Here is a 27,221-nt window from a genome sequence, read left to right as displayed (position 1 = left end):
GAGCTAAACCGGAAGTGAATGGTATACCTTTAAGGGGCCGCACATGGTCTTATTGTTGTGGCAGTTATCGTGCACGGTAACGTTCTCCCAGACCTTGGCAGAGACGTCAAACGCCCAAACCTCATTTGTCACCGTAGAGTTCTGTACAACCCCGCCGTACATGAATATCTTGTCGCCGAAAAGCACGCACGAGTGCGCGTACCGGGGCAATGGAACTTTCTCCTCGATGTGGGGTATCTCCCAGACGTTCCCATTGTAATCGTAAACGTATATCATCTTGGCCCGATGGAAGCTCTCGCCCCCGACTACGTACAAGGAGTCTTTCCAAACGATGGAGCAGTGACTAGCCGAACCCTCCGGCGAGAAGTCTGTATACGTCACGGTCTCCCAGAAACCTCTGTCGCTTCTCTGGCTGCAGTCTGCGCCTGTTTCATCGAAATTTCTTGAAATTAGACGACGAATGGATCACTGTCTTCATGAAAGAGTTCCATGATAACTGAATAAATCGAAGTTTGGCTCGAAAAAGTCTTATTTGGCGTTCTAGCTACCAATTATTCGATCACTAAGTTGAAGACAATGATCTACAATCTCTTAGAATTAAAATTAAGCTACTTTAACAATTCCGTTTCATTAAATCATGTAATTTTTGTGATTGTCAATAGAACAACAATCGCGATAACTACAAGACTATTTTATTATTTGAATGCATTCGATTCGATTGGATTTCAAGCAGCGGTATAAATCATTTGTCAATGTCTCGCATGTGGTTAAAAATAAAGCAACTAGCCTTAACGATGAAATTAATTAATAACCCATTATGTTGCGAGAACGTTTTATTATCCTCTAACGATAACCGGATTCAGCGTGTTGAGTTTTTGCTCGCTAAGATAAACGCAACTGCATATGTAAGACAAGTTGTCAATGCGGTGTTGCATAAACTGAATTAATTAAGTAAATGTCTAGAAAAAGATATTACTTCTTAACCATTCTATGATGTTCCGAGTATCCTATAAATGAATTTCGTAAATAAATTTTCTTTTTTTTTCGTGTTTTCATATTAATTATTATATCATTGAATTTAATAATATACAGATATTGTGCTATGTTGCAGCGTTAATCTATATCACTTATAGATACCAAAGGTTAATGAAACAAGTCATGAACGTATTAACATTCTACAACGTTTTGTATCTATTGCATTGAAATATAAAAAGCTCATTAAACAATTTTTATACTGAAATATTAAAACTCAACAGTCTGATATAACATCCTGCAAGTTGTAGAATCCTTCCAGACTCGAGATAGGAATAAGTATTTTTATTTCAAAAGCTCTTGACCAGAACCGCCCTTGATCCTCTGACCTACAGCCACGGTCGAGTAACTTTAGTCTAATGCAATTTCTGTCGCAGATATAGCACAACGTCGCACAGACAACACATGAACCTCTGCGCTCGGTGCAGTTCGACTTGCACACCCTGAGAATAACTTTCCAGGCGTGTCGGCGGTTTTCCGTGCGAATGGATTCGAGCCAAGCTTCCGGCAACCAGAGAGGTGCATCCTCACCCTTGTAACCGTGGACGCAGTCGCAGTGGTGCGACTCGCGGTTGCACTCGCCCTGCCCGTAACTGTGCGAACAATTGTTCGGACAGACTTGAACCTCGCAAGCCTCGCCGGTCCACGTGGCGTCGCACGTACACACGCCGTCGATGCAGACACCATGGCCGGAACAGTCCGTGTGCGAATACCTAAACAATTTTATTTGTCAAAATTTTTCAGAATACCTACAAAAATATTCAATCGGTCCACAAAATGAATTTTTGTTGGATTTTGAACCAACGTTGTTATTTTAAAATTTCAATATGATGTAATAAAAAAAGTCAGGCAAATGAATAGACTTCAACAAAGAGTTAATATTATCTTTTTTTCTTCCGCAAATTTACTCACCGTGAAATTTAAATAATTTTATTTAAAGATTTCTCTGTAAGGGTGCGTTCACCCCTGCAACATTCTATCAGGAAAAAACTGATTGTTATTAATATTATTCTCTAAATTTCGATTGTCCACGGTTTTGAATTTTCATTGGATCCTTCAGTAGCTAAATGCTCCTCATAACGGATTATTTTTTATCTGTTTGATTTACGATTGGAGAGGACCGTAACGAGGTTAAAGGACGCGCGCGACGCACGTGGCCGATGTGTATCGCCTCAGCCTAATCGCCTGGTATACACGTGCTTATCAGGTGCACGATAGTACAGGATACAGGACAAACATTTATTTAATCGACGGACAAATAATCTTCGCTACCGGAGGGGAACGGACGTCGACCGGAACCGGTGCAGAACTGTCCTTCCGTTTCAGACGTGTTCAGGCTCGTGAAATGAGGATTTACGTGGGAACCGGGCAGCAAGCACTCGTGGATTTGAATGATGCGATGCACACGGACATGTGCCACAGGAGAATATAAAGGAGATTATAATCTAGTATAAAAACCAACGGACGCTGGCAGGTTTCTGGAATTTTATCCGAATCACATACGTGTTAATTAACTATGAAGCGAAGCAACTTTTAAATTCTTTTTCATCGAAATAAAGATCGTTTCTTTTTTTGCCACTCTATAATAAGTAGATTAAACGTTGTCATACGATAAATAGAAAATTGTCAGCGATAAATCAATGTAATTTTTAGACAGATCGTACAGGTAAAATGTCAATGATGGCTACATCTAAATCAATCGGCTAAATTTGAGACGACAAGTGAATTTAATTTTTGTTCTTATTGTTCATCTAATTACTGTCATTTATTTTATATTAAAATCAAGTGCCTGCGTCGATGAGAATACTAACAATGCCGTCGATATGCGGAGTACCGACGTTGATTAAAAAGATCCCTGTTGGGTCAGTGGAATGCATTCAGCGCAAAGATCGGCAGGAAAAAAGGAGAAGGTAAACCAGCTGTTGCAGAAGACGAACACCAGGTCAAACAAACCATTGTATGCACCGCGCAAACAGGCCCTCGGCGAGAAAAACGAAAGCGGAACTGGGGAGACAGCGGCAGAAAGGGAGAAAGAGAGAGGGAGATGGGGGGAGGGAGAGAGGGAGATAGGATGGAAGTGCACACAAATAAATACGCACGCGATCCGCAAACAAATCATCCTATCTGGTTGATCAAACAAAGCGACACAAGAACGATCCGTTGTGTGTACCTGCTCGGGCATGCGTTGATCTTGTAAGTAATATTAAAGCCGCTCATGTTGTACGCGACGTCCGAGTAGAAGTGGAGCAACGCGCTTCCGGAACGAGCGATCACTTCCGGTACGCGTCGCACGTGGTAGCCATCTTTGTGCATCAGGCCGGAGAAGACGGCTAACAACGGCGCCTCGACGCTGTCACCGTCGTAAATGTACAGGTGATCCCAGCCGCATTCGGTAGCGAACTGTTTCACGTGCATGCGAATCGTGTAATTCGGGCTGCTCTCGATCAGCCAGGAACACTTCACGTTCGCCGTGTAGTTGCCGACCCCGTCGTGGATTTGTCCCATCGGCTCCGACAGCCTGCAAACAAACCGACCGTAATTAATCTCCTGTGGAAAAAAAGCACCTCCCTCATCTATTCACAAACAATTCATTTCAACCCTCTGCGGATCAATTTCAAAGATAAAATAAGAATTTACTTGTTTGACTTGTCTCGTTTGTTCATAAACAGTTTATTACGAAAAACAAAACATGTCTGCACCAACTGAAAGAATTAGAAACTAACTAGAAAGTTCATTCATTACTTAGTTGTTTCAATGGTTTAAAAATAATGTATTGATATTGTTAAATTATTTTACGTTTATTACTATTTTAAATTGCATTCAGTCAATTTTTCAATAAATACATAAAATTCTCATGTTATTCATAAAAATGGAAAGACTGTTTTGCGTTAACAAATTTATTCGATCGTTTCTTTATTTATTGGACAGTTGCTTAAGTATTTACACTGTCCGATTCAGCGGTCGATGACTTTTGCAATAAATACTATTGTATGCAGATCGCGTAACACGTGGAATGCATTCACATAATAGAGAAATCGAGGAATAAAGGTTCAAATACTCGAGGTTCTATTACATCAACCATTTGGAAAGGTTTCTTGCTACGCGAAAAAATTGCAAATGATATGCGTCGACCATTCACGCGTCTATACGACACCAGTTCCTCGCAACAGACGCGAGAAGCTTGAACGTTGAAGATCCATAACCTAACTGAAAATCGTTTACCGAAAACACCTGTATTTGTTGATAAAAATATAAAGTTCTTTGGAGCTACAAGGGAAAATCTATTCAACGATATTTTCCATTTGCGGGCTAAAAGCCAGAACGACGGCGGCGCGTATTTTTCTTTAGCGGCCATATTGACGCGTTGGTAGCGTCGGCACCGTCCCTCTGTGTGCTCTGTTGTTCGGGTGACGCGTGGGTGGATGCAGCTGCGATGGAAATTCACCCCGTACCGGGGACTTTCTCTTTCGAAATGTTCCAGGCCGCGCGAGCTTTCGCGAAGGTCGCCGGTTTCTTTACAGACTCGGCACTTCCGGTGCCTCTGGGTTCTCATTAGCGCCGGGGACCGAGACTCGTCTGCCGTGCCGGGCCACGGAGATTGCTTCGCGCGATGAATTCCCTTCAGACTGTTCCACCAGGCAACCCCCCCGGCTGACTTCCGCCGCCGCAAAACGCATTTTATTCGCGGTCTAATCGCGTTTCGCCTCGTTCTCGCGGAAACCGTTTCAAACGCGTTAAGTGGCGTTAAGCTGGAACACAACGGACATGGAACACAGGGACGTGTCTGCGCTGTGCAAAGAAGATTTCCGCGGCTCTGCCTCGCGACAAATATCCCGGAAACGGATCAACCCTGTTGCTGCTACGAATCGACCTATCGTTGCTACGAATCACGCGTCTTGTTTTACGGGATCTTTCGTTCGAATTCGCTGAACCTGGTCGATCGTTCCACAATTAACAACATACATTCTGGTAAATTGAAGTTAATACATCAACATTCTTCATCTCGTTTAATCTTTTCTCTACTTTAAGTTATGCAAATCCGCAGTCTATTTATAAGAGCAACGAGAATGAGTTTATTCGAATGTTTATCCATTGTTATCGCAATATGTGTCTAAGATTTTTGTAGAATTGCATTCTGATAAGCTCAGTGATGGTGGATTCGCTAGTTTGTCGCGTTCCGTCGTTCTGGCGTGTTACTTATTTCTAGCGTGTTAAAGAATACACTTAATGTATATAAATATTCTCCATAATTTTCTCTTAGCATTGGCAATCTTAGATGACATACTAAACAACAACATGATTGTAGGAAGTGCATTCATTACTTATGTATACACTTTGATAAGTAAGTATACAGTGTATATCTTTGCACTTCGATTCATGCGTATAACCCAATGGTTGCGTAAACGTACGTAACATCGCGTACGTATTTTTGTTCGCTCTTTTATCGGTTGTTGCAAACACATCGTGACACCCGAATAAGGCTTCCGAGAGTGCCAAATTTAACTTTACGTTTAATCTGCCCGAATTAAAATCTGCCCGCTGGTTCTATGATTTTTAATACACCGACGTAATTACGAGAACTATCGACTATAACAATTTCACGAGCAATTTCCCATTAATTGCACCGCGAGTTACGTGTTCTCTGCCCAGCAACGAGTTGAGGCTAATTTCAATCGTCATCGCGATATTGACGCACAACTTATCAAGGTTTATCAACGACCAGCTGTGGCAGCTTGTATGACACCGTTTTTACGAATCTTTTTCCGGTTCGTGTAACGCTTCCAATTATAGCTGTACGTTCCATTGCGTTTAGATTACGAGGACTGGTTGCTGCGAAGCGTCTACAAACTTTGTTGACGAATGATCATAATTTTCAGCCGGAGAAAGATTCCCCCGGTGTCAGGACCAGCGCGACGCAATTTTCCTTGAAACTGGAAATTTTGCCGGTGGGCTTTTGTTTTATTTTTAGTATTGTTTACGATCCGTGATAAGACAGCGCGCGTTAATCTTGTCGAGCATGTTCAAAGTTTCCAAGCGAGACCGCTCATTCGGCGCCTGTCCGCCACCATTCAAACTTAACAAAGAATCACGGATTTCCGACGTACACCACCGGGCATTTCCATTTTATCAGTTTACAGACTCATTATCATATCCCGTTATCTGTTATCGCCGCCTGTCTCCTCGCGTTTCCCATCTCCGCGAGCCATGCGAACACAGCACGAGCTTCTTTGTTCTCACGATTGTTACAGTCGGTTTCTTGAAATTAATTCCGATCAAATGCGTCGCCTGCGCGTGCATCGAGGGGTTGCCGCGTTCAATTTTCAAGCCCCGCGACGAAAATCATAAACTGCTCAGATTTTAGATGTCATCGACTGTCTCGCGGTCTTCGTAACAGGTGTTTTCGAAACAGAACTAGTATCGAGGTATAAAAATAGCGAGATAAGATGCTTTTAGTATACAGATAGTCTACGGAGGTAATATGCTGTACCAAATACTCAAATTGCTAAATTCTACATTAACAGACTATATTATTAAAAAACTTTCGAAGGATTCAAACAGAAACAAAACAATTTCGGAGAGAAAATGAGATAGAGAGAGAGAGAGAAACACGTGTCGAGGTACTATTACACCAAATCCAACAAAATCTGTTGAAACAGTTCCAAAAATATCACGTGTCTAATCGTATCCGCCGTTCCACCGGAAAACAATGAACGGCTGCGATTTTCGACCCCGATTTTCGCAACGTTCGGGCGAACAAACCACACTACCATCTAGATTTCGTCGTCCGCGCGCGCGAAAAGCGTAACCGACGTTTCCGGGCCAGCATTTTCCTCTGTTTTTCACGCAAAAGCCGAGTCGCATCGGCGTCGCGCGCGTATTGTCCGCTCGGCGAACGGTTCTGGGCCAGATGTATTGACGTCGTCGCCGAGAGAGAGGAGAGGCGTAAAGAGAGAGAGAAAAAAAAATATACGAGCCGCGGAAAAATGCAGCGGGCGAGAGAGAAGCGGATGCTCGATGAAAGACACCTGCGCCGCGCATTATCGAGCAAACGCATTTATAGGGATGATTGCATCCCGAAAACGGATACGACATTGTCGGCGACGACGTTCGGGGAATAACAATATGTGTGGACGATCCGCAAACGGTGTCGGCGATCGCTTGTCCACGGTGGTCGTGGCACGACGTAGAAAAAAAAGGCACCGGCTCGGCATAGAAAAAAAAGGCACCGGCTCGGCGTAGAAAAAAAAAGGCACCGCCTCGGCGGAAACGCGTTACAAGCGGACCCGGCGTGGATGTACGAGCACACTTCGCGTAACATAAATTCTGATCGGAGATTTACGACGCCGGCACGTGCTGCACCACGGAGCGGAGCCCGCGATAGCGTCGACATCTCCGCGGGGAACAATATTACGTAAACAATGCAGAAACGGATTGACGAGCGACGAGATACCCAGGAAATGGTACCCGAGCACCGTTCGCGCGGCGTTTCTCGCGGTAATTGAATGTCCGAACTTGCGAATTTCTTCAAAGAAATTATCATCGTTGCAGCAGACGAGACCCGCAATCGCAAATCTTTGCGCAGAATAAAAATTATTACTTAAACCGAAGATCCGTGTAAAAACTTAATTCCGTCTGCGATCAAATCCAACGTTCAAATATTTCTCACTCGAATTTATTTCAACCTCAAAATTGTTTGTTTGACTTAAAATTGTATTTTCGTTTTATGAAATGGCGCTCACCTTACCTCGATGTGTTTGTTTTAAAAAACGAAGCGATGAATCGAACGGAATTCACAGAATTCGATTGAGAAGAGAAAATACTGAAAAATCAGAGGGGGGGATAATTTTTTACAACTTGAATGGTAGCGTAGGACGTGGGATGGCAATAATGAAATGGTAGAACGGTATTTCCCAATACTTTAAATTTTTCGACTGTTTTGTATACGAACGACTTTTCATCGAGAGCGTATAAAATCCGGGGTCCCCTTATCGGCAAGAAATCAGATTCAAAGAAACCTACTCCGAGATACGGCGATCATCTGCAACTTCGAGACCCGACCCCATGAAAATCAATACATTTAAGTGATTTGCCACGGCTAGCAACGCCATTGTTCTTCGGCGTTTCCCCGGTGAATAATTCATCGGTTACCTCGCGCGAATCGCGCGACGATCTCCCGCTGATTTCTTCTTATCGGGAATTTATTTTCCTCGCGCGTATTTATGTACGTTTCCCTTCACCCGTTGTACGAACGAAAATGATCGCGGATCCGTTTCTCGATTTCGGCCAGGAGGAAGCGTCGATCCGACAGCTGCATACAGCAGCGTTAATTGCAACAGAAGGCGTAACTTGAATCGCTTAATTTCGCAAAGCCGGCGTATCTTGGCCGGGCATCGTTCTCGTTAGCAGAAAATAATAATTCTTTCAATAACGAAGGCACACCGGATGAGTCACGGACCGCGGCGGTTCGACGACCGTGCGTCGTCGATGTTGCTCTTTACGCGAAACAACGTTGGCGCAAAACGCGGCGAACCCGAGTTGAATCGCGGCGAGTCGCATTGAGTCGTACCCGGGTCGCGTCGAGTCGAGTCGAGTCCGGTTGAGTTCAGACTCGGCTATTAAAAGAAACGCGGTAAATTGGAGCAGGGAATGCGCGCGCGACCCTCCGTGCAACGACAATAGGGAATTTATAACCGTTCCCTTGAGACCTGGAACAATAAAACAACTGTTCTCTTGAGCGGACACGGCGTCTCTTGGCTCGCCGATGCGTTTATTGGACTATCTCTTGAACACCGACGATTGCAAGGAAAACGACCGAGTGGAGACTGAACGTCGCACGGTGACGGTATCCGACCAATTTCCTTGGCTACAATATTTTTCTCTTTCAACGTGTCTAGAATTTACCTACAAACTTGTTTATAGAACTTTAACTTAAAAAAAATGATTATAAGCAAATAACAATTATTAATAAAACATCCCGAAATATTTTGATCATTTCACGCAGGGCACGGATTTATCGGCACGCAACATCCAGATCGCGAGGGTTACGCTTTCTGACTACCGTCGCACATCTCGCTCCCCATGATCGCCTAAATTTCACCTCATGATACTCGCAGTCCCTCGTAGCTTTGGTATAGTACGCACCCGAAGTGCCCCGAGCGTTTAGGCGATTTCAGAAAGCGTGATCCCTCGCGATCTGCATATTGCGTGCCGATAATTCCGAGGCCTGATTTCATGGATTCAAAACGTGCCTTTTTACTTGTTTATGGTATCTTAACACGATGGAAATAATTTTTAGCAATATAAAACGAATGAAATCTTATTGTAAGAGTTTGAAAATATTAGGTTAAGCGTACGCTTTCAAGGAAGAAATATTTTTTTATCGCTTTCGGGCACTTCTTCGCGGCATAATGCGGTGACGATAACCATCGGGACATTATTCTCGCTGGAAATGCGGTCGTTTTGTCAGCATCTGTTGGTTAGTATACCGAAGGCTGTTTCTTATCAGGCCGGAGAACGGCACCGGGCAGGAATAGTTGCGGTTGTCACGATTTTAATGACCGTTAGTCATCTGTAATTACACTTCTTCCTGTCTTTTATGGGGAGCTTGAAAACGGAGCAAAATTTCCGTCAGAGGTGATGTATTTCTGATATGATCGATTCTGTGCTCTTTCAAAGAAACTAGCAGCGAGACACAATTGACTTGCACAGCGCGCGGGAGGGTTGTGCTCGTCGATATTTTTAAATTTGATTGTATTTTTGGATGGTTCGTTTCATCAGAAGGAGAGAAATACCCGATGCTTTACTATACTTTTCCACCAACATGTATGAAAATATTCCAAAATATGTAATATTTGTCAAGCGATAATCATATTCTACAAATACAATTCGTTGTACACTGTTGTATACTGTTTTGTTACTAGTGAGCAGATTGCGGATTTTTATGCAAAGTAAGAAATGATCTTCATTAATTGCAAGGAGCAAAAACTTATTTACTTTTATAATAATTTTGGTAAGTTAACAGTAATACGATTACATTTTAAAATTGTTTATATGTTATTGCTATTTTGGATTTGATCTACAGATTTTTGTCACGAACGCATAAAATCCGCAGTCTATTAATAAGATAAGCATAGAAAACAATTCAATTACACGGAATGCAATACTAGCAAAGAAACAATGATTATTAGCATCTGCTGATACAGTATCGCTGAAACAATACATTTAAAAATTCCGATAGCTGCAGTCTAAAATAAGAAACTATTCCGCAACCTTAATGAGGGCGTCCTCCTGTCCTCTCATTCCACCCGAATACAAAAGTAACATCTGCGTTTCGTTGATCCACGCATTTTAGTATTCTCCCTTTGTCGCGTGCCGTGCGACACGCATTTTCTATTCGCTGTCGCAAGACAACTGTGCCGTTCAACAAACACATTAACACATCGAGGGTTGCAATCGATACCCTGAACTAAAAAAAAGTAATTGAAATGCGTAGCCACTGACAGGGAGCTCGTCAGAGATCGCATAAAACTATCTATCAGCTATATTTATTGACGAAGGGAAATTCTGAATTTTCAAGATATCTTTGATGAGAAAAGAAATTTTGGACGTTCAATTAAATTATTCGATAAATAACTATTTGAATTGCTCGATGAAGTGGAGTTTATCGATAAAGACTGATTCAGCTATTCCACGATGGAAAAATTTGATTATTTTATTACGATTACTGAAATATTTTCCTATTCCATAATCAATTGTTCGACAACAATTCGACCATGCAAAAAATTAAAATTGTTCGACGAGAAAGATTACAACTGTTCAAGAAGAACGAACTTTGCTCTTTCGCGAGGAGAAGTTACGATTATTTAGGAAGCAGCAGCTGCTCGATTCAAAAACATATTGGCTTGTTCGACGAAGAAACGTTTCAGGTATCCGATGTGGAAAGTTTAGGGACGTTCGATGGGGGGGAAATTTCGAGCATCCAATAAGAAACAATTGGGTTTGTTCGCTGAGAAAAAATTGGGGCTGTTCGACAAAAGAAACGTTCGACCGTCCACTATCGGAATGATTCTTCAATAAAAGAAGATTTCGATTCGTCAATAGGAGAAGATTTTGATTCTTCAGTAAGAGAAGATTTTGATTCTTCAATGAGAGAAGATTTTGATTCTTCAGTAAGAGAAGATTTTGATTCTTCAATAGGAGAAGATTTTGATTCTTCAATAAGAGAAGATTTTGATTCTTCAATAAAGAAAGATTTTGGCTGATCAATAAGGTATAAGTCTTAGGATTGTTTCAGGACAAACTTCAGCTGTGCAATAAGGAAACATTTCAGATATTCAAGAAAGAAAAATGAAGCACTTCGACCATCCAATAAGAAAACGTTTCGACAGTGCAGCAACGGTGAAATTTGTATTCTTCGGCGACAGGAGTCCGTTCGATAAAAAAGAAGTTCGACTCTGCGATAAGAAACACGTGGACAATTCGACCAGGGAAAATTTGGCCCCTTCGACGAGTCCGCGAGTTAGGGCGGCGCCGTTCCCTCGGAATTCCGTGCTTGTCAGTCGCGAGAGAGAGAGAGAGATGGTGGAGAGGGGAAAAGAGAAAGAGCAGACGAGCGCAATTTGCAGAATCGCCGGCGTTAAGGCCGTCCAAGAAGCCGCGCGAAGAATTCATAATGAAAGGCGAGTTCTGACTCGTACTCTCTCCCTCCTCCGGTTGCTCTCGAGAGTCTAAGGAGATCTAAAAACAAATTTCAACGTTAATTCGTCGCAGCTTATGGGAGAGAGAGATAGAGAGAGAGAGAGAGAGAGAGAGAGAGAGGGGACGTGGAGGGGGCAGAGAGAAACGGCCCCAATGCGATGCGAGGATTAAGCGAGGGAAGCCGGCCCGCAAAAAGGGGAAAGAGCAAACGCGATGGATATTTACGACGGCCTGGGAACCACAAAGGGAAGTGCTCAGGGAGCAAGAGAGAGAGAGAGAGAGAGAGAGAGAGAGATAGCTACGAGCCCGAAGTCTTCCTTCAGACCGGGAGGAAGTTCCGGACACTTTGGACGTTTGGCTAACATTTTTAGTAGACTCCCGGAGAAAGTCGTAACGAGGTGTAGTTTTCGAGATAACTGCCGGAGCCATGCCACCACGCGAATCCTTCTGTTATTAGTCGTTACGGCCCGCTCTTTTGTTTCCGCCAGGCTTTACGCCCCATCGACAACGTGCTGCTGCGGTCGTTAGGACACCATGCATTCTCCGGTTGCTCCGCAAAAATTCGAGTCAAGCGTGGTCTTTCTTGTTGCAAAAGCTAGTTTAAGGCAGCATCAATCCGCGATAATGTGCGCGAGATAAGAAAACGTTTCTTTTTCCTCGACTTTTTATTTATTTATTTACTGGCACACGTGGACGACGAAATCCCTTTGTAAGTAGAACGTTATAAGAATGATTTAGAAAAAGAATAGCGTAAAGAGGAATCAAAATGTAAAAATGGCGATGATAGAAATGATGGTAACGATAATAATGATAAAAATATAATATCCGTAACGGGGGAAGAGGAATGTTAAACACAGTGAGAGGTTGTTTAAAAGATGAAAAAGTGGCGAGACCTTGTTTTACGGAAATTAGAGTGGAGGAGAATTTTCTTCGAGAATTTAAGAAATTCTTGTTGTAGAAATGAAAAAAGGATTCACCATTTTGAAATTTTATATTCACGTATTAGTTGGAAATAGATTTTCCGGCGACTGAGGTAATTCCCGGCATTATTTCCGAAATTTATGCAGACACGGAATAGATTAACATTAACCTTTATGCGTCGGTGCATTAATTTACATTTATCTGCAGATATTAGCTTTCATGAATGATTTTCTAACAAGCAAAGGAGATATCTATTTCGTCGTTCATAATGCATTTTGTCTTGAGCATAAATTACAAGTGTCTGCGATTTTTTTCTCACGTATATAAAATACAAATTGTCCGAATCAATTTTAAGAAGTGGCAATCAATTAGAAGTTGCTTCCCTCCTTTAACAATCTCAATTGAGAATAATATGTCAATATTTTTAATTTCCTTTAATGGTTTCAGTGTTCCGTATTTCTTCTACTCGTTCGTGCCATAAATCCATCAAAATCAGCGTCTAATTATAATTACAATAGCAACTTCGAATAAACACCCGCATGCTTAAGATCAACTAATTATTACCGGTTAATAATTTTGCAGTATCTTCGGAAGAAATTAGCGCGATCCGATGTCTGAGAACACGAGTTCTCGCTCGATGCACCGGTTTCCGGTCAGTCGGTTGCGAAAATTCACCGGATGCACTCGCCATTGAATAAGAATCGGCGAACGTGGCTGATCATGACTCACCGTTTCTACTTTTTGCGATCGCGAACGCGCGTGTCGGGCGAACTTTCGAAGCGCGTTTTCTCGCGGAACGAAACGACCACGCGAGACAATTTTATTCGATCTTCGCCCGGTGTTTGCTTGTAACGCTCCGCCCGATCTCCCGCCAGTTGTTTATTTTCGGATTCTCATTTGCTCGCAAACAAACCGCGGCGCAGGTTGTTGCGGGGTCGATTTTAATTGTACCTATCCCAATGTTTGAGATCGAGGTCGCACGGTTAACAGGTTAAACAAAATTAATTGACCCAGGCGGTCGTGGTATTGCATGCGCGCGCTCCGCTCGTCGATTTTCTGCAGAAATAAACATCGGTCGCCGGTTATTTTATGAACGCTTGCCCCGCGACGCCTAATTTCGTCATCGGTTAATGAAAACGCGTCGCTGAGGTCAACGTTAAAATTCTTATTCATCTTTTTAACCTCGAACTGGCCTAATTTTATGATAGCTGGACAATGGTTTTTATGCATTTATAGCAAATGTCAATAGGTGAAAGATGAACCTTTAAAGACTTTAAAAAGAATTTCAGAACACTGTCGCATTATTCTTTATATTTTGCCACTATTGAACGAAGAAATACAGTCAAACTTGTTTTTGTGCGGTCTTTTTTATGCGTTTTTTTGTGCAATTTTTCTTTTTCTCTGCGGTATATGGATATCGACAAAAGAAAATACGTACGCAAAAAAATTCGCAATTTAAAATACAAATTGAATTTTCTATGTAGAATATTATTCTATTAGAGAATATTACATTATTCTATACAGAGAGTGCAGTAAAAATGTAAGATGTAAGAATAAATTTGAAAGGAAGTTGAATTTGTATTAAATTTTATGAAAATTACTATTTCGTATATGATTTTATTATACAAGATTTAATAAATAAATCAACTGTATCATCTTCAAGTGACGAAAGCGATTACGAACCAATTACGAACTACATATTTAAAATTAGAAATTAAAATTTTTTAAAATGTTTCAATGTGTAATTTAATTATTTGTTTTGTTTGCAAAGCACTTTCTTGCTATTTCGCGAAGCTTTCACATATTTTCTGCGCTCCCTCTCTACCGCATAAAAAAATTTTCTTGAATATGTTGTGAAAAATTATTTCTGAATATTTTTTCGTGCGTTTTTTTTTCCTGCGATCCCTATCTACCGCACAAAAACAGGTTTGACTGTACATTGTCATCTAACTTGTCTTTATTACAGTTAATACACAAACATTTTATTTCGCATAAAGACGATCAACCTAACGATGGCCGAATCGAAAGGAACGCATTCGTGCAATTGGGAATTTTCATTCGTCTTTAAAAACGTTAAACAATTTTATCCAATGACCGTGTCTGTCGCAAATTTGAAAATTTAAACTACTTCTTTGAAACGACCCCCTAAAATTTAGTTACAATTTTTTCTAGCCGTTTCGTAAAATAGAAATAATATAAAATACTTCTTAAAACAAGGTATAACGAATAAAGTATTCTCCTAGAGTTATACATAATATTCTTCTATTTTCAATTTAAGTTTCAGTATTTTCTGGATGACCATAAATTTTAGAACAATTCAACTAAGGGCAGCGGTATAACAGCTGGAATCTTTGCGTAAAATCTGGCAATAGCAATTACAGCGAACACAACAAACCATAATAGAGAATTTTCTCTCGCATTCCGGCCCCTCGCCGCTCCTACCAGCGTTTCAAAATGCATCTAGGCCGCGGCGTACAAGCTCAAGGAAATTCATACACCGTTTCCCAAAGATTTTCCACCTTATGCAATTCGAATTTCCATTTCAAATGCGCCGCGGCTTGAACGCGTCCCCACGGCAGGGTGGTGAAAGCGAGGCGTATCAAAGGTCGCGTGCCAGCCGGTGTAAAATTAAGCAAAAACGAGGCGGCGATCGATCGATCGATCGGTCGGTCGGCCTCGCCGGATCAACGATCACGTTTTCACCCGACTCCCGATCGGCCGATTCTACGGTTCTAATCGAACGGCCGTGGTCCACGACGCCGCTCCTCCCGCCCACCGCCTCCGCCCCTCTGCCTGCAATCCTCTCCGTCGATGGAGTATTATATAAAGTTTTAGTCCCTTCATAATTCAATGATAGGATAGGGGACGGATAAAACCGGGCGCGCGAGCTGCCGGGAAACCGGCACGGTGCCGCTGATTGCTCCGTGGAAGAGTAACGTGGACGGGAAGACGTACAAGTTCGCCAATTCTCGACCGAGGAAATTCAACCCGTAGATTTCCAGAGCTAGTCCCAGAACTCTATCCGTGACAATCGATGCAAACGCGTTGCACGATCGGTCGCCTCCGATTGTTTGATCGAACGAATCTCGATCACCGCTTCGATCGATCAAAGATTTTTCACTGGCTATCGTCATTGTCGGAATTATGGATTATTCATAATCGCCTGCATATTGAAGCACTGGAATTGTTTGACACTTCGTTTGCCACGATAATTTCATTAGCACGCTTACTACCTGCGTCACCGATGTGTGACGACCGCGATTCCGCACTTCGCGTAAAGGACGTCGAATTGTAGATATAATTATTTGAAACTGTAAGATCAGACAATCGCGTTGATCGATCAGATTTGTAAAATTAATTTATGCGCTAATCTATCGTATCTTTCTAATTTGATTCGCCTCCACAAAAGAGTCGAGTCGTACAACTCGACTTTTCAATATTAATCTGATGAGATAAAATACCTTAATTTTATCAAATCTTTTGAGCTGCTGGCTCGTCAGTCAAAATGTTAAATTAAAAATGTTCGATCGGTGAGTTTGTATTCGATGAGACTATTCAAGGAAGGATGAAGAGTCCATGTGATTTCTATCCTTTGCAGTTGGCGCAGAATTCTTTACTTGCTTCATGTTCCCAGTAGAATCTCGTCTCTATCTTCTGGAACTTGTCGCAAGAGATTCAATGCTCCGCGCGAAGATTCTCAATCCAATGATTAGTCTGCGAATTTTTTGCAAAACAAAAATTATATGTACACGTCCAGCATGCAGCAACTGAATGAGCATTAATTTTATCCGCTTATAGTTTCACCGAGATTTAAACAATAAACTACAAATTTTGTAATAACATAAACTCTGAAGTATTTCAAACATATCAAAGGTGACGCGTGTCGTGCCGATCGAAGACTATGAAATTAATTCGTCATACGAGCGCAACAAATGAGTAAACTAATTACACGAGTGACAAACACAGTCATCATCTAAACCGAATAAAAAGTTACCACTAAATAAGATGTTCGATGAAAATACTTCTGAAAGGAGGTGTACTTAAAAAAATAGCACGTTTACCAACTTTTTGAAAAAGAAACATATTACAGTGCTACTTGTATCGGCGAGATATCACCAATATCGAATCGAGATACAATAATACCGTTGATCGGGGATTAAGAATGACGTAGGCACCTCAGAGGCGGAATAATCCGCTATTCATGTAATCGGTCGGCAGAGAGAGAAGAGCGCGGATTCGAGAGGGGTGATCGCCGGTTATCGATTACGTAGAATTCCCGTATCGATCCGTTGCAGCGCCAAGAGGACCGTAAGGATTGGTCGGCGTTGGACCGCAGGTCTCTCCGGATGGACACACACGAGCGGAATTCGTAAAAAGTTCGCCGGGCCGGAATTGTACCGGTTTTCTTCGGAGCCGGTTTTCGGTCCGCGTAGCCCGGTGGCTACCTGTTAAAAGCGATCGAACGACGGCGGAAGAGCCGATACCCGATACCATCGGCGGCCCGATCATTGTCTTCGGGCGTGATCCGTTCGCCGGTGTGTACCAGGGCGCTACATCGTAATCCTTTCATGGGGGGAAGAGTAGGCGACTTTATGGACGAGGTGACATTTAGAACGCTTTCCAATTTCCCAAGACTAGCCCCGCGCGTCCGGCCACATGCGCGCAGCGATTTGAGCGCGATCGTGATTCATCTTCGGCCGTGATTCGATTAAACGCCGAATGTACCGTGTCGACTAATGTTTGTACAACCGATTTGGCTGGTTTTAACGCGACCAGTAATGTTTCGTCGCGACTGTTGCTAAATTTGAAAACCGTCAGTGTGAAATTCGAGTAAAATTTTCGAAAAGTTTCAAGTTATGTTTTCTGGCACACGGTGAACGATCGGTAAGAAGGCAATAAAACAGCGTGGAAATATCGCAAATCAACGTTTAAGGGATCACTCTGAAGAAGAGACTTCCTTCTGTAAGATCACGTGGAGATAAATGTGGAAAAAATTTTTGGAAACTCTGTACGGTAATCTGACTTCGAAGAACGTTAGATGAGGAATAGATTACAGCTTCTCGCTCCGTTTTAGGAAGTGGCAATTTTTCAGAAGGGAATATTGAAGAACGTAACGCTAGAGACTTGGAATTTCAAAACCGATACAGACAGAGTATCGTAAGATTTTTTACACAAAGTTACGATACGTTGTATCGTATCGCGATACGAGTATCGTGATTTCGCGAGTCGTCTCTCCTATTTCTCGGTGGATCGCCCAGAGTAGGCGTGGCCTAATGGCTCCTGTTAGTTTTCGGAGCGAAGACAGTGCTCGGCGGTGGCAATGTACGGTGATCCGACGCGGCCAACTGTGTTCGCGCAACGTCATGCGAACTCATCGAACAGAAGATAAATCGAGACGGTGAGATATCGAGTAAAACAATAATCAAGGGGAGAATCGTTTCTCTCGCGGCCGTTCATAAATTTCGCAAGCGTCGTCGGTAGGGAGGCGCAAAGCTCTCGCGAATGCTCATTAATCCCGGCTTAAACAGATCCAATTGGCACGGAAGAGTGATTACACCCATAATCACGGTAATTAATCCTATGATAAGGTGAACGCGAGGACGGCCTTAGCGCGTTCACCGGTTATCGATTCGGTTATCCCGACGCGCGTCCGTATCGAATCGCGGCCTGGGAACCAGCAAACAGTGTCACAGTCGTCTAGCTGATATCAAATGCTATAACGGGATAATGAATAAACGGGCCAGTCGCGGTTGCTCGCGGTCGCGCGATGAAACGTCGTTACCCTTGACAATCGGCGCCGCGTGAGGCCATTCATCGCTGCCATCTCGAAACTGGCCTGACTCACGACGGTATTCCAACATTTGTCGTTCGCAGGCCGCGCATCGCTATGCGAAGTTGCAATTTCTTCGGGCAATTAAGAGAAATATGTTCAATTCGTACTTCAAAGAGTCGACTTCAAAGGGGTGACTTCAAAGTCAACGATAAACCTACCGGCCACCAAAACTGAGTGACACGTGTTACTTTATAGAAACAACAAGACAGAATCCATTTAAATTCCCCGCCATTTCTACTTTATTCAATTTGTATTTTATTAATTTATTAACTTTTATTTCATTCAATTATTCGTACAATTATTTTCATGCGTTACGTTTTCTACTTTCATACTTCTTGCAGATCCATAAAATGTCCAATCTAATCATTGAACCGAGATGATGCATCGAGAATGTGTTGACCCATCGTGAAAACCCATGACTTGGTTGGAGATAACGTGCGCTATTTGTTCTGGGTAAGTTTAAATTGTAAAAACTATTTCTACGATCTAATTCAGCAGAAGAGTTTAGCAGATATCGGTCAGCAAATCCGAACGGTTTTCAGTTGATTCAAACGATACTATCCACGTGTGAACAGTCCAGCAATGAACCTCCGCCATACTTGATTCGTAAAGTGTTAACAAACGGTTCCTTCGAATTACTATTCCGTTATCAACGAGTCCTAGAGTGAATGTTCGTTCGTTCGTCCGTAACAGTGTCAAGTGGGATAGAACATCCGAGTGGAGTGTAATGCAGTTGCATATCAGGGACACCATGTATACAGGCATACAGGAATTCCATGGTCAGCGGACAGCCATAGTTCCAGATACGAGGCGGACCGGAATGGGAATTAATAAGCAGAATTCAAAGGCCGCTTTGATCGTTTATTAGGCCGGTGAATAATAGGCGGGAGGGCGGTCTGCACAGGTGCGAAACGCGGGCAAACAAAAACCCCGCGTGTACGGCTCTGCCTTATAATTAGCGGCCCTCAAATTGGAACCCGAAAGGGACGAGGGAACGGACTAACGAATCAACATTGTCGCGTCACCGCTCATTGACTATCGCGCCCCGCGGCTGCACCGTGTTTACACTTCAGATGAGCAAACTTATGCGAACCGGACGCGATTAAAAGCGTCACCGGGTAGAACGGTTCCCGGCCGTTCGTGTGTTTTTTTGATTTCGAATTAGTAGAGTGTGAATCTTCATGCAAATTCCCATCGTTATGCATCACTCATTAAATACGGAAGCTAACTTTCACGATATCCAAATAATTGCTGCGCCGTGAATTTAACGCATTTAGAACAAAAACCAGTTAACGTGACGCAAAACAATGGCACTATTGGGCGAATTTAAAAATTTGTTTGTATTACCTTCAACTCGTTAAAATTATTCAAAGACGCGAATTTATGCAGTTCTTGTTCGTTACAACTAATGCACAACATTTTTATTTTGTTTAAAGATTCACAGTCTATATAGATCAACCATACCAGGACAATGGAAATGTTTGTTTGGCTTGTTAAATAATTTCTAAGTTAGGAATAAAATAACGTCGATGCAACGGTAACAAAAATAAAATCGTCATTGAAAATAAATGACGCCAGCAGTTTTGAACTCTTTTACGGTGTTTTGATATTAAATGAGCCCGACAATGTATTAGGCTTGTACAATTTTTTAAATTACTACAATATTGTAGTCAAAATTGTGCAATATTAATTCCATATTAATAATTATTATATCCTTTCATATGATAGACGTAAAAATATCGTGCTATGTACAGCAGTTTCCAAAGATATTCAAATATTTCTTTAGACTGGTCTATGTGTCCTGGACACCTTTGGTGCAAGTTTTATTCGAACACCGTAGAAGGGTTAAATATAATATTCCCCGTCCTAAAAGATTGCACAAAAAAATTCTGTACCCGAAATACGACACCCTGTGTATTCTATAGCACCCCCTCGTCTCAGTGTTTTGTTCGCAGCCGTAAGTTCGTGTTGATGCGGAACCCACGAAGGCGCGATTATTTCCAGCATTAATTATTCACGAGTATGTGCACGTTGAAAATTTTGAACGACTTCTTCTTCCGTGACGAATCCGGGTTAAGCTCGTGATTCTAAGGTTCCAGATCAGTCGACGTTCGAGCAACATCAGCGGTTACAATCGTATCCTATTTCGTGCACGGCGCACACCAATATTTAACTACATTTATTAATGGAATGCAATCGAATGGTCGCGTGGGCGAAACTTTCAGATTTCATCCTGATCCGAACGAATGATCCTTCGAATTTTGCAAAAACGTCCCTGCAATATAACACGCTGCGGAAATGAATTGCTAACAAAGGTTATATTTTGTAGAATCTTATTTTACGGTTAAGATAATGCACTAACCTGATTCCTTAGAACGGTTACGTTTAGAAATATCTCGCATGTGCTATGTACAAACGCCTCTTATCAGCCGCGTCGTAAAATATCAAACGATGACGTACGCTCGTCATCGTGAAAATACTTGCATCTCGCACATGAGGCGAGCAAGACGCGTTCGCGTTGTTGCAACTGCATAATGCGAAGTGGCATTTGAACTGTAAAATATTGAATATATTCGTGGAGATTATCTGACCAAATATATTCATTTCCTACATGCAACTCTTACTTCAAAAAGTTTCTACGATAATATGTACGTTGTTCGTGAGATTCGATTTCACTGTTTTTATCTTTAATATAGCATCCTGCGTCTTCTAACTACATAATTGTAGGTAATTTTTTCAGTCGAACTTCGAGACTGCCTATTATTGCAAATAATTAGGAACGATATTGTGTCTTTAATCTTTGAATGATTATGGTTGATTCGCTTACGACACTTATCTGAAATTAGCAAAATTAGCGAGAACTATACCTACACATGCATCTTAAGTATTAGGGTCCGCGGATAAAGTACCTTATTTATATAATTCTCTGCATGAAAACAAAACGATTATTCTAAATAAATATTTCAGTCGCTGTTCGTCTAATGAAATTTTTGTGTATTACTTTCATACATCAACAAAATCTTTTCTATGGTTTAGGGTCGATCTAAGAACAGCAAATATTTCAACTAACTTTGCACTAAGAGAATTTTCTTGAACCTGATATTTCAAGTAAAATACAAAGCGTTACTACGTTGGGAATAATGAATCAACTTAAATAGGTTTTGCGTAAAATTGAATTTGTACGGATTGTACAAAATTGAAATTGTTACTCATCAAATTACTATAATTGCAAGCAGGTTCGTTATATCTCCGAGTGCAAAGGATTGATAATTTACACGAGTATTTTTATTATACAACATCCCCACTTCCGGGCAGCTTTACAGAGATGAAAAATGCAAATTCCGTCCAGGAAAAATCGCTTTCCGAATCACGGCGCGTCCTCCATCTGTAGCCACCCTCCCCGAAGAAAAATATGGAGCAACGTACGCGTATTTCACGCGTCGGCTGTCGAAAGCGTGTCGGCGCCTGTGGCGGCGACGACGTTACTGTCCTAAACATTGCACAAGCGCGACGCCGGGATTCGAAAATCGTGTCTGGCTTAGGGGCGCGCGAATAACCACCCTTGACAGTGTCGGGATCCGTGGTCTGCCTGTCAAGTTTGCCGGCTGGCTCATCGATCCGTCGTAAAATCTAATCCCGGCGAATGCGGACGCCGGGTGGTGACAGACGACGGCGACGACCTAGCCGATCCACCGTTATAATCGCGAGTGTCCTGATTAACTCTCTGTCCCAGCGTGAACTCGAGGCCCCAGACAATGACCGGGGCCGGGTGTCCCCCCCTTTCCGAAAGGCCGCGAGACACGCATAGACGAGCAATTAAATCCGAGGAAGCCGCATGCACGCACGTTCTCGCCGCTACGCTCCGTTTATTTACGTGCCCGTTGAACGGGGAAGGACGATATTCAATCGCCGCCTGAATCACACCGAAGACCAAACGAGAAACGGAGGAGTCCTCGGAGCCGTTGCACCGTGGCAGAACACTATAAAACCATGATTGCCTCGGCGTATCGACGCGCGCAATTCTGTGTGCTTTCCCTATTGTGTAGTTCCCGTACACTTGTGCAAACCCCTGACACGCGAGCTGTCCGGGTCCATTTGTTTGCTGATCTGGGGTATCTATGGTGCTCGTTTATCAAACGGACCTCCCGTAGACTCACCTGACTTTTCCGCCGCAGAATTGGCACGCAGTGCCCTGCCAACCCTCGTGGCAGACGCAGGTGCCATTGACACAGTCGCCGTTGACGCAGCTCTCCGTGTCGCAGATTGTATCCGTCGTCAGCGACGACGAGGAGGAGGAGGCGGCAGCGGTTACGTGCACCACCCAGCAGATCAGCACCGCCCACAGTAACGGCCACGGCACCGCGATTACACCGCACTGATCGCGTACCACCTCACGGCACTGGCCCCCTTTCCGACGGTATTTCGATTTATATAGGAACAAAAACATCTGCACGACCTCTGCCATTTTGATGGGCTTCCATGTCAGAGACAATGGCCGACGGCGACCCACCGAACGAGACACATACGGGCACCACTGTCTCGCGCGTCTCGATGCAACTCGCTCGCCTCACCAAGCGCCGCCGAGATGTCGAGCATCGAGAATGCGTGCCCGCCACCGCGCGGATCCCACGGTGTCGCCGCGATGCCATCTATGACAGATTCCTTGAAGTTTTTATATGGTCAGAGTTAAGCTGTTGACAACTAGACGGCGCTGCTCTGTATTTCTTGAGCGGTTAATTTGAATTGGGGAGAAACATTTTGATCTGATGGAAATATCTATTGTAAAAGGCTTAGAAACAGACCTTTCTCGTCCCTCGTCGTGACATACAGATTTAACTAAATCAACTTTAATTTTACAATTTTAGTTTTTTTATGTAAACTCCTATGATATTCAACGTGCTAACCAGTATCTCAACTACTACGTCTTACGTGGAAATTTAAAGAAAAACTATGTTGAAATGTTTCAGTTATTTATTTGTATTTGCTCTCTTCTAGTTATAACAAGATGTTAATAATATTTATCTACACCAAGTTTCAGTGACAATCGGAGTTGTTGCATTTCTTGAAAGACTTGTTGACAACAAATTGGAATGACACAGTGGCACCATCTGGAAATTCAGTTACAGTGAGATACGCACTATCTGACAGATAGTGACAGTTGAAGTCTCCCCTCCACAACTCTATAGCGCATTGCTGAGTGGGCAGTAAGAAGGGCAACTTCGTTTAACAGCGCAACTCGGTTCTCAGTGAATATTTACCGTTAATTGCAAATTGCAGTGTCTTAATCAGAATTTTTGCAACAGAATACGTGAAAATAGTTAGTTTCACGAGTAATACTACAATTCGATTATTAGAAAGTTACAATTCGAAAGTTATCGAACTTCCACGGTAAGTGAAAAATTTCCATAAAATGTGGGAATTTTTCAAGAAATTAAGCACGGACTATTTACAAAAAATTAACATCAAATGAAACATGAATTACGTGATATCTCATTTTTTTCAAAAATGGACTTACACCACTTTCAAAATAAACGGTTCATATCTATATGTTACTTCGAATGTATACATTTCCAAAAACTTCGGGAGTTGTCCGAGAAGAGACGTTCGTCCAGATAAGCCTGCAGAGATAAGTCTACAGTAAGCTGGGATGTATAGAGTACAGGTCCCCATGCATATCGAAGTTAAAAAAAAATGAATGTTGAACCAGTTTTTAATACAATAACAAAGGACGATTTCGATGATTTTCTAAATATGTTGTTGCGTGCATGATATTAAACAAATTTTTAATTAGCATAATTAACGGAAACCCTTAGTTTCCGAGATATTCGCGAAAAACTTCTGCTACTATTACACTTAATATGAATCCTTCCGTGAATGAAGGTGAAATTGGTCACGTGTTTAACGTTTAAATGGTTATACTACATGCTGAAACAAATTTCAGACAATTCGGTTAATTAACTCCACAGTTGTGACCAATCATTCAAGTGTTATCTTTTGAAAATGAATTTTCAAATTGGAATTTCCGAATTGGTTTTTTTTAAAACCAATTTTCTGAACATGAATGTGTAGTTATCTGATTAGATACCTTAACACGTTGACTGCCGTGTCACCCGTATCCGGGTGACAGTAAAAGTTCTTATCAGGCCACGTCACCCTTATTCGGGTGACAGCAAGATTTTTCATCGGGAAATGTAAACAGTCATGCGGTAGCAGAGGTCGCATCTTACAGTGGCACGGGTGGCCTGATAGAAATGTTGTTGCAAACACGCTTGGCAGTCAACGTGTTAACCCATCCTATCATAATCTAACCTACCTCCTAACTCCTCGTCCCCGTTCCTTAGAATGTAAATAAATTCTTTGAGAAGAAATAAGTTGGCATTGCCCCCTTGACAAATGGCAGGAAAAAAGAAGAAAGAAAAGAAAAAGAAAATTACTGAATATGAACTTCGTAAAAATTTAAGGGCACAAGCGCGCCAGAGAGATTTGGAAGAAATGGGAGATAAACTGACGGCAGAAAGAGATCCCGCAGAATATGCGACAGAGATTAAACTCGGCGGAGTTGAGGGGTGAGTGAACTTATGATTAACAACGCAGCTACATCTAAGATATACATTTACAATCAACAAGAAATCTAATTAGGCTGCGTTCATATTTTGGAATTCAAAGATCTGTAATTTTTGTACTGGAAAAATATAACAACTACCAAAATGTTTTTATAGACACAGTTATTAATTTACTTCTTAAAAATGAGTAACGTAAATAGTACACTCTGGTACGTGATTACAGCGTCAGTATCGCAATTGTATATTTACTATCAATTTAAATTGTGGATTATAATCATTTGCAAATTAGTCGAACGATACTAAAAAAATATTGATTTTAATTATTTTAGGCAACACTTTTTTTTTTTTTAAATCCGATTGTTTAATTCCCAACAATTTTTATGCTTATTTATTAAATTTATATTTCCTCTTTAAAAATGTTATGGAAAACGCTGATTTTATGGGATTTTGAGTAGTGAGTAGAGATTAAAGTTCTAACTTTGATAACCGTTAGCGGTGGTTCTCATTCCACCTTGATGCTCATGGATGGTGTAGGAACACTACTTACAGAAGTTGAAGGACCGGAAACTAATCATTGTGTAATTATATGTTCCAATCGAAATTACAAATTGTTCTCATGAAGTTCGGCAATAAAGCGTATGAATTTTTCAGAGTCTGGGGATTGACGAAACTGCAGCTAGAATCGCCGCAATGGTCCAGAGAGGCAAAGAGAATATAGGTATGCCCGAAACAGTGCCTTTGGATGCCTTAGTGAGTGCTTCAAGTCTTTATAATTCGAAATCCTTACCACTTGGATATACGATCACGTGCACTTTTTTCTACAGTATAATTTGTGTTTTTGTACAAATGTCTAGGGGCTCTGCCTTAGTGGATGCGAGGATGAGAAATCGAATAATGATCTTGTTAGCGCGATGCAAGAACATTATCCTAATGTAGCGAAAGATTATTTTGTTGGATCAGACACAGTGGGTTCTCTGAAGACTGCCTTTGATAGCGGCGGAATCGTTCTGATCGCTGGCACCGGCAGTAACGCTTCGATGATCACCAACGACGGGAAAACTATCACCTGCGGAGGCTGGGGATACATGCTAGGGGATGAGGGTAGCGGTGTGTATTAAAAAGAAAAGATAGCAGATAAATAAAACACCGATAATAACATGTGAAATTGTATTTTCAGCTTACTGGCTAACTCATCGAGCCTGCAAATACGTCTTAGACGATATCGATGGTCTATCTCCCTCTCCGAAACCGATTAGTTACATATGGCCGGCTCTTAGGACTTTCTTCAAAATAGCAGATAAGAAAGAATTAGTGCCCCATTGGTATGCTAATTTTAATAAAACAAAAATCGCAAACTTTACCATGGAAATTGTCACTGGCTGCGAAAAAGAAGACCTCCTTAGTCTGCATCTGATGAAGGATGCTGGGGAAGTACTTGCTCAACATATAGTGGCTTTAGCAAAGAAGGCTCCGACAGTAATTTAACTTCTTAATGTGATGTATTGGAGAGGAAATGTGTGGTTCTATTGTACTTCAAAGAGCCATTCATTCCCCATCATATATTTAATCTCACTGTAATTAAGGAATATTATTTTGTAGGCACTAAAATTGGCCAACGGTGGTCTGAAGATAGTCTGCATCGGGTCTGTCTGGAAATCGTGGATATATATCAAAGATGGTTTCCTCAATAAAATTTACGATTCTAATGCTGTAGATGAGTTTAGTTTATACCATTTGACAGTCTCTGCAGCCACTGGCGCCTGCTACTCAGCTGCCGAAAAAATCAACTGGGCATTCCCGAAACCGTACGACAACAACACAGAAATATTTTACCATTATAGACGGGAAAACTATGTGAAACCTATAGAAAAAATTAAACCGCAGCCGGTATTAGTGCCTTGCAATATTGCAAGTGGGAATTGAATCATAGAATATTAAAGAATAAAGTATGAATATTAATGTTGATCCTGAGAAAACCGATTCATATTTTTACATTGTAAAATTTATACTTTTTAAATCACAAAAATAGTAAACTTTGTACGTATACGAAATATAAATATAGGATATATTCTTGTACCTTGAAGCGTTCATGATTTAATTATAACAATTGACATTCGTATTCGATATTCATGAATTTTATTTCGATTTCTAATTCGTTTATGTATACTTGTTTG

General features: G+C 41.8%; 2 protein-coding genes across 6 annotated transcripts in view; one reads left to right on the top strand and one right to left on the bottom strand.

The window, feature by feature from the left end:
* Dsd (attractin-like protein dsd) overlaps positions 1-23,130 on the bottom strand; it is a 29,818-nt gene extending 6,688 nt beyond the window's left edge. For both annotated transcript variants that reach the window (XM_078197564.1, XM_078197565.1), the window contains exons 1-4: positions 22,642-23,130; positions 3,203-3,550; positions 1,564-1,745; positions 28-425 (exon numbers count right to left, since the gene is read on the bottom strand). In XM_078197564.1, the coding sequence (XP_078053690.1) occupies positions 28-425; positions 1,564-1,745; positions 3,203-3,550; positions 22,642-22,949 (1,236 nt within the window). In that variant the 5' untranslated portion in view covers positions 22,950-23,130. The remainder of the gene's footprint in view (positions 1-27; positions 426-1,563; positions 1,746-3,202; positions 3,551-22,641) is intronic.
* A 535-nt stretch (positions 23,131-23,665) lies between these two features.
* Positions 23,666-27,123, top strand: Nagk (N-acetylglucosamine kinase). Of its 4 annotated transcripts, none has more exons than XM_078177222.1 (7): positions 23,666-23,872; positions 24,946-25,050; positions 25,541-25,625; positions 25,699-25,797; positions 25,902-26,154; positions 26,225-26,523; positions 26,647-27,123. In XM_078177222.1, the coding sequence occupies exons 2-7, from the start codon at positions 24,977-24,979 to the stop codon at positions 26,968-26,970; spliced, it is 1,134 nt and encodes a 377-aa protein (XP_078033348.1). In that variant the 5' UTR covers positions 23,666-23,872; positions 24,946-24,976; the 3' UTR covers positions 26,971-27,123. The 4 variants fall into 4 exon arrangements, with proteins under 4 accessions (XP_078033348.1, XP_078033349.1, XP_078033347.1 ...); XM_078177223.1 differs by having other exon boundaries at positions 24,885-25,050; XM_078177221.1 differs by having other exon boundaries at positions 24,826-25,050.
* The last annotated feature ends 98 nt before the right edge of the window (positions 27,124-27,221 follow it).

This window comes from Augochlora pura, chromosome 3, assembly GCF_028453695.1.
Source record: "Augochlora pura isolate Apur16 chromosome 3, APUR_v2.2.1, whole genome shotgun sequence".
NCBI classification, from domain to species: Eukaryota; Metazoa; Arthropoda; class Insecta; order Hymenoptera; family Halictidae; genus Augochlora; species Augochlora pura.
The sequence above is the reverse complement of the archived record's forward strand: the minus strand, read 5'-3'. Positions and strand labels throughout refer to the sequence as shown.